Raw genomic sequence first — 19588 nt, 5'->3', positions numbered from 1 at the left:
CCTAATTTTGCATGTCTTGTGGGCTCCAAGTAATTCAATAATGTAAATGGAAGCTCTGATTCATCCACATGTCCTGTGTCTTCAGTGGCTTCTGTTTTGAAATTTGCAAGGCCAAAGTCCATTTTGGAAGCCTTTCCTGAACATTTACTTGAGCCATTTGGGAAAAAGAGCTTTAAGCATTGTGCTATGATTACATCTTTTCTGGCTTCTACGGGAATGTCTACTTCTCTTGACCTCCCACCTTTAAGCAACCTCACAGACCGGAACTTTTCCTGTTTTCCCATTGTAATGGAGCCGGTCTAACTGGATTTTCCTCGTTTTTTCTTTTGCAACCTTAATATCTGAATATGTAGTTGCAACTTGCTTAGAAGATTGTCGTCTCTTCTTCTTTTTACTGAGAAATGCCTCTAGGAGATTCCTTTTGTTACTATCTGAACTTTTTACTTCTCTCTCCCCTACTGAGATTTTCTGACAAAAGGCCCTAAGACTAACTCTGTCTCCCGTTTTCATTAATCCCAGTTTCTCAAGCACATCATCTGTTGCATTACTCACAGCTTCCACAGCCATCTATGAAACAAAAACCAGATGTTTAAATAGTTTGAAATATATATACCAGCAGATATTAAACTAAAAGAGGGTACATAATTAAATACAAATTGAATGTTAGATAAAGTCATGTTAAGTACATTTGTGGATAAAGTAAGGAAATTGATTTGAAATTGATTTGAAGTTTCTCTTCTCAAATGAGCTATTTCCAGTCTTAGGGGTGGGGTCAATCCACAACATCATTTTTATTTATTTATTTATTTTTTATTATTATTCGCCGGAGAAACGGGGAAAAAAAAAGTTATACAGCTACAAAATGAAACAAACCAGTGAACAGAAATAGAGAGTACAGTAAATTACAGGTATATGGAAGCTAAATATAACATGTCTGAAAAGTGCATTGATATCTTATATTACGGTAAGGCGGAACTGTTACAAGTATATTTACTTAAACGTATATCTATTTGTTTGATTGTCGCTCAATGTGGAGGGGAAAAGGGATACTGCGAGACTAACGTTTCTGTCTTACTTTACTTTAAAAGTTCTGTGAAAGGATCCCATTTCTTATTCTCCTTGGTGTAGGTGTACGATTCGATCCTATATTGAAAAGACAGTAGGGGAAGAAAACCTTTAATGTTTGGAGGGGTTTCCCTCATTTTAAAGCACCAAATGAAGAACTTGGCAATTAGGAAACAGAAATTGATTAAAACATTATGACATGAAGAGCTTTCTGGTTTCAATCCTAATAAGACAGTCATACTCTTTTGGTAAATATCTGGTATGATGGCTTTCTCTTTCAACCACAGTAATAAATCATCCCAAAAACAAGAGGACTTTTTACAATTCCAGATTAGAAGACAAAGTTCTTCAGGGAAAACTCCACAAAAAGTACACTTAGAATTATTTTGAAGGCCAATTTTTGTCAAAAACAAGTCGTCGGTAATATTCTATGTAAGAACCTATAATGAAAGTTAGACTATTTAGTGCTCTTGGTGCAGCGGAAAGCTAGTTTATAGGCGTTTCTCCAGTCAGGTTTATGGCAATTTTCAGATTTACAGTTTGCATCCCATTTTATTTGGCTTTTTTCAGGGGTATTAGCTTTCATAGATATTACCTTTTCATAAACCAGTTTGTTGGCCTTTTGTCTTTTAATAAAAGAACTATAGAAATCCTTGTGTTTTGTTTCACTTCCTTCTTTTGTCACATGGGTTCTAATAGACCGAACTGAAGATACGAGTCCAAAGAAGGTTAATGGTTGTATTTGTATGTTGTAGATATTCGATACCTCGGCTAAAGAGAAAAACTTGTTGTAGTCCCTCATTATGTGTTTAACCTTAGAAATGCCTTTTAAAAATAGCTTTTTGTAAAAAATAGGTTTGTTCCCTACTTTAATTAATGAGTTGTACCATAAAGGTTGTTCCAAAAACTGATTCTGCGATTTGACCGACCCTTCGAAATTAACTTCTGCCCAAATACTCAGAATTTCTCGGATTAGGGTGTTGTTTACATCAGTTATCTCCATAGTATCCTTTTTATTGAGGTTACCACTGAAAAAAAGCTTTCCACCATATTTCTCGAGTTCTTCCCCAAAGAAGAGTTTCCATTTTCCCATATTTTCCGCATCAAGATACTTTTTTACCCAAGCTAATTTAAGGGATTTATTGTACGAGAAGATACGATCATTTTGAGCCCCCCTTTATCATAACTGTTAATCAAAACACTACGTTTAATCTTATCTCCTTTGTTATTCCATAAAAAATCATAAAATATTTGATTTATCTCTTTGAGAAATCTTTCGTCAGTTTCCAGTGGCGCTAATATATAGGGTAAATGTGAAGCAGCTAAACTCTTAAGAACAACAATTTTTCCTATCAGTGTTAATCGTCTACGTTTCCAGCTATTTAAAACAATTCGAATTTTTTCCAATTTTTCATCATAATTGGTTCTCAAGGTGATGTTGGGATCTGTAGAGAGCCAGACACCCAAAAATTTAACTTTACTTTTGTTCCATTGGATATTTTTTTCTGGGAGGAGATTTTCTTCTTTACCTACACAGGAACCGATCCACAATGCTTCAGTTTTTTTATAATTAATTCTAAGGTCGGAAGAGAGACTAAAACTCTCAAGTAGGTGAAAGGTAGCTGTCAAGGATTCTTTCGTTCCATCAAGAATAAAGGTAGTATCATCAGCGTATTGGCCTAGTTTTATCTCTTGATTATTCACACAAATTCCCTTGATTATATTATTCTTTCTGACTGCCTTTGCTAATATTTCGGCCGATAAAATAAAAAGATAGGGAGAAAGAGGACAGCCTTGTCTGACCCCTCTTTGAAGTTTAAAGTTATTGCTTGCCCAACCATTGTTCAAAACGCAGCTCTCTATATCTGTGTAGAAAAGCTTGATCCAATGAATAAAAGATGGGCCAAAACCAAAATTTTCTAAAGTTCTGATAATAAAGGTCCAATCCAAGGAATCAAAGGCTTTTTCAAAATCAACAAACAGTAAGAGGCCTGGGATGTTTCTTGAGGAAGCATATGCTGGCAATTAAAAGTATGTTTTCCCCTATAAAGCGACCTTTAATAAAACCTGTTTGGTCATTGTCAATTAGCTTAGGGATCACATTCTTTAGCCTATTTGCGATGGCTTTCGTAGCTATCTTATAATCACAGTTTAAAAGAGTTAACGGCCTCCAATTTTTTATCAAATGTGGATCTGCATCTTTCTTAGGAATTAGCTTAATGATTCCACGCTTTTGAGTAATGGAGAGATTACCTGTCTCATATGCATGATTTAGTGCCTTTAACAAAGGTCCAGCTATTTCGTTTCAAAAAGTGCTATAGAACTCTGCTGGGAGGCCGTCCCTACCAGGGGATTTGTCTGAAGGCATGTCTTTAAGCGCTTCAAAACATTCTTGTTTAGTCAGCAGCCCTTCACAGTGACAAACTTCGCTTTGGTCTAACCTAGAAGTATTTACATTTTCAAAATAGTCATTTTCTGTCATTGGAAGGAGCTGAGACCAATACAAATCCCGATAAAAGACCTCAGCAGTAGAAAGGATGTCTTTATCGGAAGTGATGTAAGTGTTGTCCCTCGTCTTAAGCTGACTTATAGTACTAAGTTTAAAGTGACGTTTTTCAAGAAGTATTGTGTGTTCTTTTCTCCTTCATTGTACCATTTAGCTTTACATCTTAGGATAGCTCCTTTGGTGCACATTTTAACGATTTCCTCTAATTGTAGTTTTGAAGCTTCAAGATTTTCAAGTATGGACTCTTTACGTTGTTGTTCTAAGTTCAAGGATTCCAGCTCTCTTTCCAATCGGGATATTGTATTCTCAAGGATAGCTTGTTTATTGCAAGTTTTACGTTTTTTTTCCGCAGCAAACTTAAGAGATTTTTTCCGTACTTTTAATTTAATCATATCCCATAGTAGGGTCGGACTTACTGAGGCGTCATCGTTGTATTCCTCTTGAGTTTCCCGAATAGTTTCCTTCATTAGATTTACGTAAATCTCTTCCTTTAAAAGAGATGTATTCAATTTCCAAAGGCCAGGACCTCTTTTGTTAGTATGGGAGGATATATTTAGAGATATCATGGAATGATCGGTCTGGAAGCCAGGTGTTATATCAGTACGATTGACGTTACCCAAGATGCTTTGAGATACCAAGAAGAAATCAAGTCTACAGTGTACTTCAGGGTGCTTTTGGCGCCATGTGAATCTACTAATATCCGGGTTTAGAATCCACCAGGCATCAACAAGATCCATATTTTCACAGAAATCGTTTACGACTTTTTTAGCGTTTAGATGAGTTCTTGCTAACCCCTCCACTTTTGTCTTTTTCTATATCCAAAACCAAGTTGAAATCACCTCCAATAATTATTTCTTCGCATTGAAAATCCAAAAGGTGTGTAAACAAAGTGTTAAAAAAATTGGGATTATCATCATTTGGGGGTATAAATTCACAAGAGTGATGTTTTTCCCGTTTGCCATCATATCGCATAAAATATACCGCCCTTCATTATCCATAAAAGTCTTCAAAACTTTTAGTTCAAAGTTATTGTTGAAAAGAATACATACTCCAGATTTTCTACTTGAAAAACTACAGAAAAGACTATGGTATCCTCACTCTGTCGACCATAAATCAGATGTTTCAGCAGAACAATGAACTTCTTGTAACATGTAAATCGACATTCTTTTTGCACGAAGCCAGTTGAAAATTTCTCTTCTTTTGGTGCTATTCCCTAAGCCCCGCACATTGAGCGAAATTATTTTAATTTCATTGTCACTGAAAAAAGAGAATAAAAGGTAATAACATTTGATGTTCCGCAAGTCTACTAGGTGTTAATAACAGTTGGAGAAAATTAGCATAGATACCAAAATAACTTCCAGAGAGCCGCTTCGCTTTACATGCAGAATTTAGTTGCCATGTTGAGAAAGCTAAGCAAAAAATAAGCCAGAAATTGGCGTTAGAGAAAACAGCGAATAGATTATCCTTACAACAAAAGGGACAAAATAAGCTGATCGAGATAAAAAAACTAAAGTACACACAAGAAAAAAAATAAAAACAAATGTAATTAAAAAGACCATAATCGACTTGGAAAAACGAGTGGCAAAACTGATCTCAGCAGGCGGAGGAAGAGAAATGACTAATGGAACGAAATTATAGGTCTATCCCATAGAAGCTCTAAGGCCCCCGCTAAGAAGAAAGTTAAACGGTAATAAGGAAGTTATGTAAAACTCACCTTAGTGACAGGAGAAGCGGAAAAAAACACTAGTGAAAAGCAGGTTATTCATTAGTTATTTAAACTTATCTAAATCGGCCTCTTCGTAAATCTTGATGGCCTTAGTACCTTCAGATAAACGTAGAAAATTTTTTTCCGTCCGTGGTCCAGACTCGATGGTAGGATTTATCCTTCTTTAAACTGAGAGTCTTTGCTAGGAGTTCCTTCCTTCTCGATGTGAGGTTCTCGTTAATGTACAAGATTTGCGAGGCCTCACCAGGAAAGAGGCTGCTGAGGTCAACCTCATGTAGCTTGAAGTGAGCTTGATAAAATTCTTGTTTCTTATTGTACGATAAGAAACGTACAATGATTGGCTTTACAGTCGGAGGCTTTCTGTAAAGACGGTGCACAATGTCGATATCTTGGCTGCGTATATTGACATTTAATTTACCCGCAATAGAACTGATGATATCTTTTAAATTTTCATCCTGTTGTTCAGGGAAACCATGAATCTCAACATTATATTTTCGAGTGTACTGCTCCAAAGAGTCTTGATTCACTTCAAGGTCGTGAAAACTTTTGTCCAGTTTACTGATGGCGCTTTTGTGCTGTGCTAAGTCCTCCTCGTACTTCTTTACTGAAGCAGCGATTTGAGTGACTGCCGTCTTCAGAGCAGACATATTCGAATCGTTGAAATGTACTGCAGCCTTCAGTTCTTCCACATCTTTACGTAGGGCCAGATTTTCGGTAAGTATCTTGCTCAGATCTGACTTGATGTCCAGTAACATTTTCCACATATCATCGTGAGTTTTATTCCATTGCTCTACCGACATATCTTCATTGGGTCATTTCGCAGCAGGAGAAGAGTTCTCGCTTGACGCGCTACTCAATTCACTTCATTGCCGACGGCGATTTCCACGTGTCATTTTACGCTTTAAAAAGTTTCTTGGGGGCCCTTTTGAGGATTCTATTTAAGAAGATTCATTCCTTAAGAGAAAAAGTGGACCGCCATGTTTGACCACCAGTCCCAGTCCACAAAATCATGCCTAGGTAGTTTCTGATGTTTTATCCCATAACCGCATCTGCTTTTCTAGCTGTCTATGATCTACCACTTAAAATATAATTTTGGCACAGACAATGAGGGCATGCAGTCCCCAAGAAATGCTTTTTGGGAAGGTTCAAGCCAAAAAAAGTACAAATATTTTCTGGAGATACGCATTTTGCAAATTAGCAATAAGCCATAAAACAATTATTTTGAGATAGCTATGTTTCTACATCCACTACATTTTAATTTTTTTGTCAAAATGAGTTATAACAGAAATAAATATTCTTCTACCAGATTTTGAAATTACAACATTCCCACTATTTTGAATTAATCCCCCGGCTTTCGTATAAAAATTGCTTTTGAAAGGGGGGCTCCCCAAGAGCTTTTATGGTATATATAAGCTTAGTTAGATTTATATTCATATTTTATGTTATTCAAAATTGAGATAAAGTGCACAGCTAGACTCTACATTTCATTTTCTAAACGCTATCCATGTTACCAATCGAATCTTTCTAAGGGATAATAATGCAAAGAAGACTTCACTACAGCTAAGTAAGCTTACCTTTTCACTTGCCACCACATCTTCCTCCAGTCCTGGTTTGTTCAGGAAGTCACAAACCTACATAACGATATCATATCAGCTGACAAATAAGCTCAAAAGAAGTCTTTGAGGCTAAAAGCAAAGCAATAATGAAAAGAAAAAAAAGGCGATCGCAATCTATTGTACCTTGTCAACAGAACCTTCGGTTGCTTTTGCTTTCTCTTCAGATAATCATGAACCCGTGGGCAAAACTTGTCAAAAAATTCGACACAAAAGCCGACTAAAATCTCGACACAAATGTCGACTAAAAACTCGACACAAAACTCTACAAAAAAATGTTGTCAAGAAAGTTGACAAAAAAAGTCGGCCAAAACAAAATCGACAGAAAAGTGGACAAGAAACTCGACAAAAAACTCAACTGAACGCTATAAAAAAAGAATGATGACCATAGCACTTACCGGGCTCTGTAGAAATACAACTTGGTGCAGTTTTGATTTTTGTGTGAACTGGGAGGCTGGGACAGCAAGAAAAGGAATGCATCTGCTGCCGTGAGATTGAGGAATCTATGAACAATGAGATTCTGTTGTCTGCTATTGTTTTGTTTGTCATGGCAATAACACCGTATGGCAATCCCAGTCAGAAAATGGGTATATTTCTCCGTTGTTTTATTTTTTAAATTTTTTCCATGTCATGAAAAGTCGTGCCTGTCACTCTCCTGCTAAGTGGTGTCTTTGTGCATAGAGTCTTCTGTACGTGTTGTGTTAGGTTTGAGGGGGCTGGGGTAACGCATAGGTTTATCTCGTGCACACGGGAGAATATTTCATTAACTTGCAATGGCGTCGAAAGTCATTGCAACTTGAATGGCGTTTTAGTGCATCTTTCAACAAAATATACCCTCATGAACAAGACAGGCGATGATGATCTGGAATCTTAAAAGCGACGAGTAATGGAACTTCGAAAACAATCTTTCTCGCCCGTCAAGCCAAAATCAAAGTGAGCTGTTTTTCCAATATTTTATCAGGAGTGTAGTGTTATGTACGATACTGAAACCAAATGGAAAATTATCCCGTAACTTATGGGTTCAACAAAGTCAGGTAAAAAAAATAATTGGAAATGTGACAGTCAAGAATTATTTGATAGAAAGCTTGTCGACTATTTTGTACATCGTTATTCAAGGAAAAGGTTCTTAAGCAAAGGGTTTGAACCTGAAATTTATTTTGTTGCGTACATGGTAGTTTGACTCGATTGAGTTTCTTGTTAAACCTGTAATGGCGTCGAAAGTCATTGTAACGTGCGTGGCGTTTTAGTGCATCTTTAAACAACATATACCCTTATGGAGTTCGAGAATGGAACGTCAATTGGATAAACAAGACAAATATATCTGGAATGTTAAAAGTGGCGAGTAATTGACTTCGACAATAATCTATCGCCCGTCGAGCCGAAATCAAAGTAAGTTGTATTTCTAATATTTTACCAAGTGTGCTGTTATCAGTGTAGAACACTGAAACCAAATGGAAAATCCCCTGGTAACATATGGGTTTAACAAAGACAGAGAAGGAATTGAACAACTAGGATCTGCACAGTCTTGGGTAACAATTGGAAATTTCACTAATTCTTGTTAGTCAAAAATTATTTGAAGGAAAGCTTGTTGCCCATTTGTTGCTTGATAATTCAAGTAAAGAGTTTTTCAGTAAAGTGTTTGATGCTGAACACTGGTGGGAAATTTATTTAGTTGCGTTTTTGACACGGAGTGTAATTTGACACGATTGAGTTTCTTGTCTTCACACACGTAATGAAATAGGAAGGGGTTTTTGTCTCTAATAGCAAATATGTTGGTTGTTTCAAAATATATTTCGCTTGAAAAGGTGGCCTTTATGAATATGGCAATAGTAAAGCATTTTCGTGTCAAAATAAGGTAAGCATCTTTCTGTTGTGTTAACCTAATTAATTATAAATATACGTAACCATGTTATTCTTGTCTGCCATAAACTTGATCTCCACTCTCAAAATTACCTCCAGAACCTACTTTTTGCGTAGAATAAGCTTTTAGAATGATGTTCTTGTCTTCAGTGGCGATACTAGACGATTCGGGGACATTTGTGAAAAAATATTTATAACTGGTCACACGCTCAACTTGATCGCCCGAACTTGCCCTATTATGCATAACATCCACTTGGCCTTTTGGCATCCCATTGAAAAAAACATTGAGATAGTAACAAACTTCATATTTATTAACCATTTCTTCTGCTTTTGTGCTTGTCAGCATCGTGATTTGCGATGATTCGCAAGTCTGTTTTTGTATCTCATGGATGTTCAGATTTTCAATTACATGGCCGCTGAACCTCGCAATTGTGCAAATAGTTCACCCTGAAGTCAAAATAGATACGTCCTCAGGAACCCGACAAAGAGGGCTTCCTGACCCAACAGATGAAATGTAAATATTCAGTTAAATATTACAACACAATTAAAAAAACAAAGACGTTATTTTACTCTGAGAACATGCTTTCCTGTAGTTCATTCAGTTGACACAAGATGATCACGTGCACCTTTATGATTGCGTAGCACGTGACAAAACATCATAAAAGTCAGAGACTGCAGAAATCTTCGTCTTTTTAAGATCGATTGTCATTAATCTTTCGATGAAAATTCGATTCAGAGCTATATTTAAAAACTTTTTTTTTTCTTTATCTGAGAAGAAATGAGTGAATTTTACTCAACAGCGTGTTTTGTTATCTTTAAACTGAATTTATTACCAAAGCTTAAAAAACTAAAAGACGTCAAAATGGGACAGGATATTACAAAATAATTAAAGGTGTGAACGTGTGAGCCAAAGGGCCTCTTCTGGCGCGACATGTGGGTGACCCTCAAATGGTCTTTATAACCCCCCACTTGGAAAAATTAACTGGAACCCTGCAGTTCAATTGGGTAACACGTACCACAGGCACAGACATATAGTGATGCCCATAGCTCTTAACTAACAGATCTACATATAAGCTTGATATCTATTAAGCTTAGATGTGCCGGCAGATCTAGCTTTTCGATCGCAAAGAGAAGTGCTACAAGCTGCCATTGTGGGTCTGAGTGAAGCACGTGGATTGTGAGTGCTGCAAGAAATGAACAACATGTATGTAAACACATGACTCTGTTCGCAGTTTTGCGAATTTTTTATCGCTGCCAAGTTTATAAAAGCCAGCTTTAAGCTTTTAAGTTCACTTCTCTGGCGCCGGGTTTACCACTGAAATCTCCTGAATAAGGAAAACGTAGCTTACTCACTGGGTATAAATGGTATTTTTGGACTCACAAAGATAACATTTCCTAAAATAATGAGATGGTTGAGGGCTAAACAGTAGGTTTGACAACGAATAATTCCGAACATAACCTCAAATTCAGACAGAAGCAGTTTCGTATTCCTGGTTTTTGAGTACCACTCCTGGAATCCATTCCACAATAAAGTTGCCTGCGTACAGAGTATAAACAAATACCACATTATCTGGCACTCAGAAGGACAGAGGGGCGAGGCACCTTTTTTCGTTTTTTGTAACAAGCTATTCGTTGGTAAAATTCAGTGAATAATTTTATATTGAAACATCGTTAATTTAATTACTTTTGTGGCTTTGATAGGTAAGAGGTAGTTTTTAGTTAAGTCATTCTTTTCAATGCCGCACCCTAGAATTTCTTTTTCAGAAGTGAGCTGAGGTAGATTTTCAAGGTTTAGCAACATAACGTATGATGTCTTGCATGTCAGTGAACCAATTGAGGTGGAAGGCGTAACTGTGGTTTTAGAACCTTCTTGCAATAGTTTGTTCCAGTTTTGAGGAATTGAAGAAAGAATGCTATAATATTGTAAAAAGTTGCAATTTAGATTGCATTTATTGCAAAAAGAGTTAAACGGAAGGAAGCAGCCTAGTTACATTTAAACAGTTCCATGCCACCAACTCTGGCTAGGAGTGACTTTGGTATGAACTACCATGGAGCATCCGAGTTGATACATAACCTTTTGACCCAGTTTAACTTAAGTGCTCTGTCGAAGAGAGAAAAGTATTTCAGCTGCTTTTTGCTTGATTAGAGTAGTCTTTTTATTTTGACAGGTTTGTGATTCAAAATAAAGTCAAAAGTGACCTTGTTTACTTCTTTGCTTTGGGGTGCAGGGATGGCACAGTGGTGAGAGCACTCGCCTCCCACCAATGTCGCCCGGGTTCGATTCCTGGACTCGGCGTCATATGTGGGTTGAGTTTGTTGGTTCTCTACTCTGCACCGAGAGGTTTTCTCCGGGTACTTCAGTTTCCCCTCTCCTCAAAAACCAACATTTGACTTGATTTACTTTCATTGTTCATTTTAGTTTACAGTGTCCCCAATTAGCGCTCCAGCGCTAGAACGACTAGACACTTAAATAAAGTTCCTTTCCTTTCCTTTCCTTTTTGTTGAAGTCCTTAGGGGTTTCCATGATCATTTCAGGTTTTGTTTGATTTATTTTTAGAAAAGAGCACCTTTGAAAAAGCGATAATAAATCAAATAAGTTTGACACTGATTGGATATCAGAAAGAAGTACAGTTCTGTCATCTGCATATTGGGAGAGGTTGACCTCCTTAGTGTTCATCTATTGTAATATACTTTTATTTGTTTTGAGCACCTAATACTTTGCGGCAGTAACTCAATAGCAATAACGACTAGTGGGCCGGAAAGTGGGCAACCTTGACGCACTCCGTGTCCCAAAGGAAATTGTTTTAAGGCGTATCCATTATTCAAAACACAACTAGAGATATATTTATGGAATACTCTTGCCCATTGACAAAGATCGAGACCAAAGTTAAAGGTTTCGAGGCATTTATGAATAAAATTCCGCTCAATGGAGTCAAAAGGTTTTTCAAAATCTAAAAACACAGCTAATCCTAGGCTATTCTTCTGTTTAGTGAAATGCCTAGTGTCTGCTATAAGCCTAATGCTTTCCCCAATGTATCTTCCCTTAACATACCCAGATTGGCAGGGATGAATTAAGTTCGGCAAGGTCTTCTCAAAGCGCAGAGCAATATTCTTTGTTGCTATTTTATAGTCTACATTCAGTAATGATACACAACAAGTTGCAAAATTGTTGAGACACTTTCATGAAAAAACACCTTTTCTGGCTTCCAGTAACCACCATATCTAGAAGTTAAACCCACTTCCCCTCCCCTCTCCCCATTTCAATGTTGACTGTTTAAGTTTCCAACATTTTTTTTGTCTTGCTAGCAACACTGATAGGGGGTGGGGGGGGGGGGGTGGGGGCGGAGGGGGGCTGCAGTGTGAGAGATAATAGGTAAATTAATAGTGCTCCAGGAAGGTGAAGTGTCTCCACTATTTTTGCAACTTGTTGTTGTTGTTTGGCAAGGTCTTCTCAAAGCGCAGAGCAATATTCTTTGTTGCTGTTTTATAGTCTATATTCAGTAATGATACAGGTCTCCAATTCTTTAAATATTCGATGTTCTTTTTCCTTTCCGTAATTAACGAAATAATTCCCTGGCGTAATGTAAGCTGCCTACCACAAACGAACCAAGCAAGTTCCATCAGTAGCAGTAAAATTCGGGGGTGAGCTTGTCCGTTCCAGGAGTTATATTGTTTACCATAGTCTTTAATACAGGCTCATGCTCATCAATGGCCATAACACCTTTCCCCATTTTTGCGATCTCTTCTGATAATGCATATTCTGTTTCAAAGAAATCATTGACAATTAGGCAGTTGGGATCTACATTGTTGAGGAATAGATCTCTTCAAAATAATGCTCCTCCTCCTCGAGGATGTCCTTGGGGTTTGTGATTTTGTCACCATTGTTAATTACTAAGGACTTTTTTTTGACGTCTGCAATTTTGGAAAGCTTGGATTTCATTCTCTGAAGCTCGGTTTTTAGGGATTGGCTGTAGGATGTCCGGAGTTTGGTCTCATTTCCGACAAAAGTGTTGATTCTTGATCACGTTTTATTTTAGCTTTCTTCTTTGAAAATGCTATCGTAAAAGCTCGAATTTCCAAATTAATCCTTTGTTGTTTTTGCAAACTCCGGAATTTGAAAAGCTAACTGTTCTATGTAGGTTCCCAAGGTAGCTCACTTTCGTTAAAAACCATTTAGAGAGTGATGGCGGAGTGATCTGAATAAATGCTCGGGAGTATTTTACATTTCTTTACGGGATCTTTTATCCGCTTTGAAATAAGGAAGTAGTCAAGTCTACACTGTATTTTCATTGATGGGTTAGCCCATGTGAAGCCAGGTTGATCTGGATTCTTGAAACGCCAGGAGTAAATTGTGTACTTGAACTAATGATTGAAGCTCATTGAGAGAGGGTTTTTTGCTGTCAATCGGTTTACCTCCTTTTTTGTCTGAAGTGCTAATTGTGCAGTTCCAATCACCTGCTAGCTCGAGATTATCATTGGCATATGGGCTTAGAAATTCTTTTGAAAGATCTCTGAGGAATACAACTTGTTGAGTTAAATCGTTTGGTGCATAAACGTTTATCAAAACTATTTTGGTACCATCAATAACAATCTCGGCTAAAATACATCTGCCATAATTATCTGCGGTATTTTTTTCAAAGCTGACATAGAGTCATGGTTTGAATAAAATCGTAACTCCTCTACTATAAGAAGAGCCGTGACTGGAAATGATTTTGCCTCCCCATTCCGTTTCCCATCTTTTGATACATTCCGGGGAGGAATAAGTTTCGTGCAAGAAAATCATGTCAGATTGTTGTTGATGCAACCAGCGAAAAACTTGTCTTCGCTTTCTACAACTGTTTAGCCCTCTTACGTTAAGTGATAACAGCTTAACATTTAATTTCTGATGGAAAGAAAGAAGGGATGTAGTAATGGCTGATATTCATTACAAGGCTTGATTCCTTTTACCCTGTAAACCACAGAACAAGATTGAAAAACATGACAGAAGAGCTATGCAAAATGGAAATACATATAACAAAAACGACACAATACTAACTATTAAGGATTCACTTAAAGCTTGTGCGGCTTTTCTGGAATGGATACAGAGCGTGGAAAGTCGAGTCAAGTCAGTCAAGATTATAGCTTATTCTAGTTTAATTTCCATTAAATGCCCGTAGAAAGGGAATTGTAATGTCTCATCACCATTGTAAACGGCAGCTTCGATGATGAGCTTTTCGACGTTGATGTATGCAGCTTTCTTCTCACGCTTGGCGGCCTTTGGCGCTTCTTGTTTGAGGTTTAAAACTGCCGCATCTACCGCTGTGGCCAAGATACCTTCAAAACAGGAGGGTTGAAAATGATCCGAACAGATGTTACTTGCTGGATATTTGGCAAGTTTTTCCTTCTAAATGTGGATGATCCATTCTTTGAGAAGGACTTCATTTTCAACAGGGAAACGATGAACTTATAACTCTTTTGGTGTCTGAGAGTTCTATTAGAACAGGCCACAATAATGCACTGAACCAGCTTTCAAGTTTCCTGCGTTCACGCAAGTGTGTGCAATGACGTCACGCTTAGCGCCCAAGCCTGCTATAGTACTGTCGAAATGGCGGACTTGCATCAAGTGATCAATACGGATTTTCTGGCCTCACAAAGCCGTCAAAATGTAAGGAACCCCTCAAATACTCGAATATTTCCGTTAACTACAAATTTGGTGAAGGAAAAAAGTATTCAATTTTTATCTTCGGTTCTCTTTTAAAGTGCACGACTCGAAATTTCACCACCAGTTTTTATTTCATATCCTTAAATTCAGGCTTTGCTTGATAGGGTTTCATTATTAGAATCTTCCTACAAATGTCCAAGCAGTTAGGGTTAGGGTTTAGGGTTGCAGCACAAATTTTGGCATTTTGGCCAAAAAATTGTGACATTTCCTACGTGGCCAAAGGGATCTTCATGACTTCGTTAGCTGTGTTAGATTGCAGTGGGAAATATGAACAACAAGATAAATCAGAGACTCTGCGGAAAATATTGTGCTGGTAGCGGCCCTGGGCTAGTGAGCTGCAAAATTCCCAGTTTGATCTCAGGTATATCAATGCATCTTCTTCCTTCAGGAGTTCGTATAAAGTACGAACTGATGCGGTATTTTGTAGAAAATGACGATGTATCGCCAATTGTCAAATATTGTTATGGTTTAAAATTAGTTTGCATATATATGTATTACCCGGCCCAGTGTTACTCGAGTAAAAACTTCATTAAGTCCCAGAAAAATTAAAAGAATACTTTTTATGTTAGTAAAGTTTTTGATTTATAACTCTTCCACAATTTTTGTCGGTAAGAGACATGGAAATGCAGGAAACACAAGTTATAGTTATCAAAAACACAAATTTCGAACAAGGATAGAAACTTATGACACGTGATGTAAAACTTGTTTGCATAAGTTCTGTGCGTGAGCAACTTTTTACCAAAATGGTGACACACAGTTTGAAAACCTTACAGTATTAGACGGTTTCTACCGACTGTTTTTTCATAACAACTCCACTGTAGGCTAATTTTATATCGCCTAACATTTTTTCGAGTATAATTTCGCTGGAGAAAAGCAACAAGATAAGAAAACAACGACATTGTGTTAGTATGCACGATTCACCACTATATTAATTAGATTTAGCAAGATATTTTTTCTCAGTGTATTGACAACGTCACCATGCACATTTGCCTCTAAAATGGCTATTTTTTCTACTACAGTGTCAAAGACAATCGATTCACCTTCTGTGTTTACTGCCCTTTCTGACTGTTTTATCATCGTGGTTCAATTGTGCATATTTCTCACCAAAAAAGCTTTGTTAAAAATGGTGACTCTTTGGTGACTCGTGGAATTGCAGATGCACACGAATTGATTTTGTGAGAAGATCAAGGCTGAATAAAACGGGAGCATATGGAAATACACTGTTGCTCTTTTTCGGTAATTTGCGCTGCATGAAATGAATGAAAAGACTTTCGACCAGTGAACGCGCATTTTTGCAGTATCCCATTGGTCTAACAAAGGTGAACTCTTCCTTGCTGGTGCAAAATATTGGAGAATCGGGTGAAAAGTCAACATCCCGTACAGAAAGTGTTTTGAGTGTAAGTAAAGGAACTTTGTGGCCTTCCAGAAGAAGTGAAAAATCGTGTTGTGCGTTAAGTTAGGGAGACCAAAGAATGTCATTTGAGAAAATCACTTCATCGCTGTCAGTACTGACAGTACCAACCAAACCGATTGTGGTCGTACCAGGATTACAAAACGGTTCGAAAACAGAATTTAGAGGATCTATAAAGTGTTTTGCCACAGCCAGCATTTCCTGTTAACAACTCAGATATTACGATATTTTCCTTCACCCAATAAAACTCGAACAGCCTCTGCAAATTCATCCTGGTTAAGGTCATTCCTAAGCAGAACATTCCAAGGAGAACATGCTCAGCCATAGTCAACCTTCTATGTTGTTTTTTTTTTTACGAGAAACAACCAACCAAATTCAAACAAACCTGAATATGATGTATATTTCCAGTTATTGCCGAATTTATGACAAATGTTGCGCTACATTTCACTCTAGTCCGCTAGAAATCAAGGGCTTTCTGCTCCTAAAATGCAGCATGTTTCACGCCAATTCTTTTCATAACTGAAATTCCTCAAAAATACAGTCCCGGACAAAATTGTTGAAACACTTTACAATACTTTGCCCTCCCGCAATGTTGTCATGGCAAATAGGCTCAGAAACCTCACGTTAAAACAACATTGTGAGGGGAGAGTGAGCGGCGAAAACTTCAGATCTGTATAGTCGTGTTTTGTTCCAACGAATCTTGTCCGAGACTGTAGCTGATATGTCTGGGGTTGAAGATTTAAGAAACGAACTTTCTTAACCATAGACGTAAAGATAGCAGAGTAACAATAACTCTCAAAAAAGAAACGACAGTTTTCAATTTACAATACATGTTTCGACATACTCATGTCATCTTCAGTTGCAAATTAGCTTTTTAACGGTTGTACACTTAAATTTATATTAAGGCACGTTACAAAATTACATACATACATACATACATACTTTATTTAAGGTATCATAAACAAATAAATACAAGTAATACCCTAAAAAGAAGTTTAAGAGGTTAACCCTATGTAAATAAACTTCCAAAATAAAAATCAAAAATATATGTTTATAAGTGGAACCTAAGAAATACACATGTATGATTTAAGAGCTATTTTAAAACGTCTCAAATTTCCTACCTCAACAACATTGGCAGGCAGGTCATTCCATTCGCGAATAATTTTAACGAAGAATGAATATTTATAACAATTACAGTTCGCCGATTTAACTTGTAGTTTGTAGTTATGATTGTACCTGGTACGTTTTGAAGCGAACTCAAAAAAGTCACGAAAACAAAGACTATTCAATCCAAATACAAGTTTATAGCATTCAATCAAAGAAAAATATAGTCTTCTGTCAGTCAACTGCGACCAACGCAACAGTTTACAGCGATCTTCATATGACATCTCTCCCCTTCGCTGGCCTAAGGCCAATCGAGAAGCTCTTCTCTGAACTTTTTCTAAGAGAACAATATTCTTAACCAAGTAAGGGCACCATGCAGGGGAAGCGTACTCGAGGATTGGTCTCACAAGAGCCTTATACATTGTGGAAAAGATTTCTTTGTTTACAGAACCGATTGTTCGCTTGATTAGACCGAGAACTTTATTGGCCTTATTGACCACCTCGACAACGTGTAAAGTCCACGAGAGATCATGGGAGATTGTGATGCCGAGGTCTTTTACAGTACTCACTGAGCTGAGACGTTCTCCACGCGGTACGAGGGAGTAATTTGGAACAGATTTATCACGATTATGTGTCACTCGCATAATTTCACATTTGTTCGCGTTGAAGTTTAACTGCCAGGTCTCAGACCAACTCTTAAGGTGGAATAAGTCGGACTGAAGAATGACTGTGTCTCTAGCTATGTCAGAGATCTCTCTATAAACCTTGGTATCATCCGCATACAGTTTAACCGTTGATAAAATTCCGACAGCTAACTCGCGTACAAGCTCGGGAGATGTCGTGAGCACAAGGTCCAAAATATTGCATTCTCTAGTTGTCTCATTTACAAGTTGTGTAAGAAAGTTATCTTGGATGATGTCGATCAGAAGGGAATTGTTAGCTGAATCACATGTAGCTCTAACATCAAACCAATCTATTCCAGGTAGATTAAAATCTCCAATAATAACCAAATCCTGATGTGTGGAATTTTGAAGAACATCTTGCATATCCAACAAAGGTTTGGTGTCTGCATTTGGCGGTCTGTAAAAGGCACCTACAGTTATCTTGCGATCATTTGGAAAAAACAAATCTACGAAAATCAGTTCAGAGTCCGACAACATGTCATCCCTTAATGAAGATTTGAAGGTATCACGAACTGCAATCAAAACTCCTCCTCCATAGCGGCCGTTGAACATTCGATCACGCCTGAAGACCAGATAATTAGCCGGAAAGATTTCACCATCAGCTATTGACGAGTCCAGGTGTGTCTCGACTAAAACAACAACATCATAAGCCTTATTAGCAACTTCCAAGTGAAACACATCCAATTTACTAACAATGCTTCTCGCGTTAGCATAAAAGAAGGATATATCCTTCTGCGTGTTGTGACGACTAAATAAACGTTCGTTGCTTGTTGTATTAACCGAACCGGTTTCTGGGCCAGGTTTTGGATGAACGTCTCTGCTGAGTTGAATTTTCAGCAACTCATGGTTGAAAGATGCTGAGCCGTTTACCACGTACAATATTCTTCTTTTCGAAAATTTCCCCCGGACAATACGTGACAGGATAGCAGCACCATTAGCGGAGCATCCAATATGGCGGACATGGAACGGACAAGAAAGCCCTGAAAGATCGACATTTCTTGGCGAAAGAAAAACTCCCTGAGCGCAACCTCGACCATGATGTGAAGAGACGTGACTAACGTTGTAGAAAAGATGTCGTTGAAAGACTAGATGAACCACGCAAAACAGGAATACAAAATAAAATACGCTGCATGGAAACGTGCGACCAGCCGCCATGACATGCCGAGTGTGTCAGAACTTGCGTACAATTTGAATATGTAGTATGAAATGCGCAGGAAACAAAAATAGCGCACATAGCAATAAAATAAAAGACAAAAGAACAGCGTAATTAAAAAGAAAGAGACAAATCTAAATGCCTCAACTGCTGATTAAGAATGGGATTTTCCCACTTAATGTGCAATGCCTCTTTGATCTTAATTTGGAATTTTGAGGCGGCAGAATCTAGGATCGTGAAACATTCTGTATTACAAGAGTCATGACAGGCCCTAGATGACTGCAGGTATCTGTAAACATGTCCGACAAGAGATGAGCACGTGTACAAAGGTGGGGAGTGGTCTCGCCAATGTAGCTGGCATTACAGCCAGCACAAGAGAATTTATTTTTGGTTTTCACGTGACGTCACAGTGCTTTCCAAATATGGACGTTCGCCATATTTGTGCCCCTCGAAGTGTGATGGAATTATATGGAAATGTAAGCCTTCTCTGGGTAGTTCTCGCGTTTTTTGAGCTGTTTTGCGGATTTAGTATGGATTTATCCCCGAAAATTGAGGAAGAAGAAATAAAGAAGTTTAGCAGCAAGATTCCTGTGCTTTCAGAGTATGCTACGGCCTTGGAAAGCCATGTAAAGCTGCGACACCTAAAGAAAATTTCGGTTGTGGGTATTGACCCTTTCATTATCCCATATGAGGAGTTCAATCTGGAATGTTTGCCACCAATCGAACAGTCAGATTTATTTGGTTACCTAGTTCTTCAGACAAGCTA

General features: G+C 37.7%; 1 protein-coding gene and 1 pseudogene across 1 annotated transcript; one reads left to right on the top strand and one right to left on the bottom strand.

Moving 5' to 3' along the window:
* Window positions 1-5395: 5395 nt before the first annotated feature.
* LOC138005361 (uncharacterized) lies at window positions 5396-6097 on the bottom strand. The gene has a single exon (XM_068851604.1). It carries the CDS (start codon window positions 6095-6097, stop codon window positions 5396-5398), a length of 702 nt encoding a protein of 233 aa, XP_068707705.1.
* A 13000-nt stretch (window positions 6098-19097) lies between these two features.
* LOC138005360 (uncharacterized) overlaps window positions 19098-19588 on the top strand; it is a 3045-nt pseudogene continuing 2554 nt past the window's right edge.

The sequence above is a fragment of the Montipora foliosa genome, chromosome 6, assembly GCF_036669935.1.
Source record: "Montipora foliosa isolate CH-2021 chromosome 6, ASM3666993v2, whole genome shotgun sequence".
Lineage (NCBI taxonomy): Eukaryota > Metazoa > Cnidaria > Anthozoa > Scleractinia > Acroporidae > Montipora > Montipora foliosa.
Note: the sequence above shows the minus strand (reverse complement) of the source record. Positions and strands in the feature narration are given on the sequence as shown.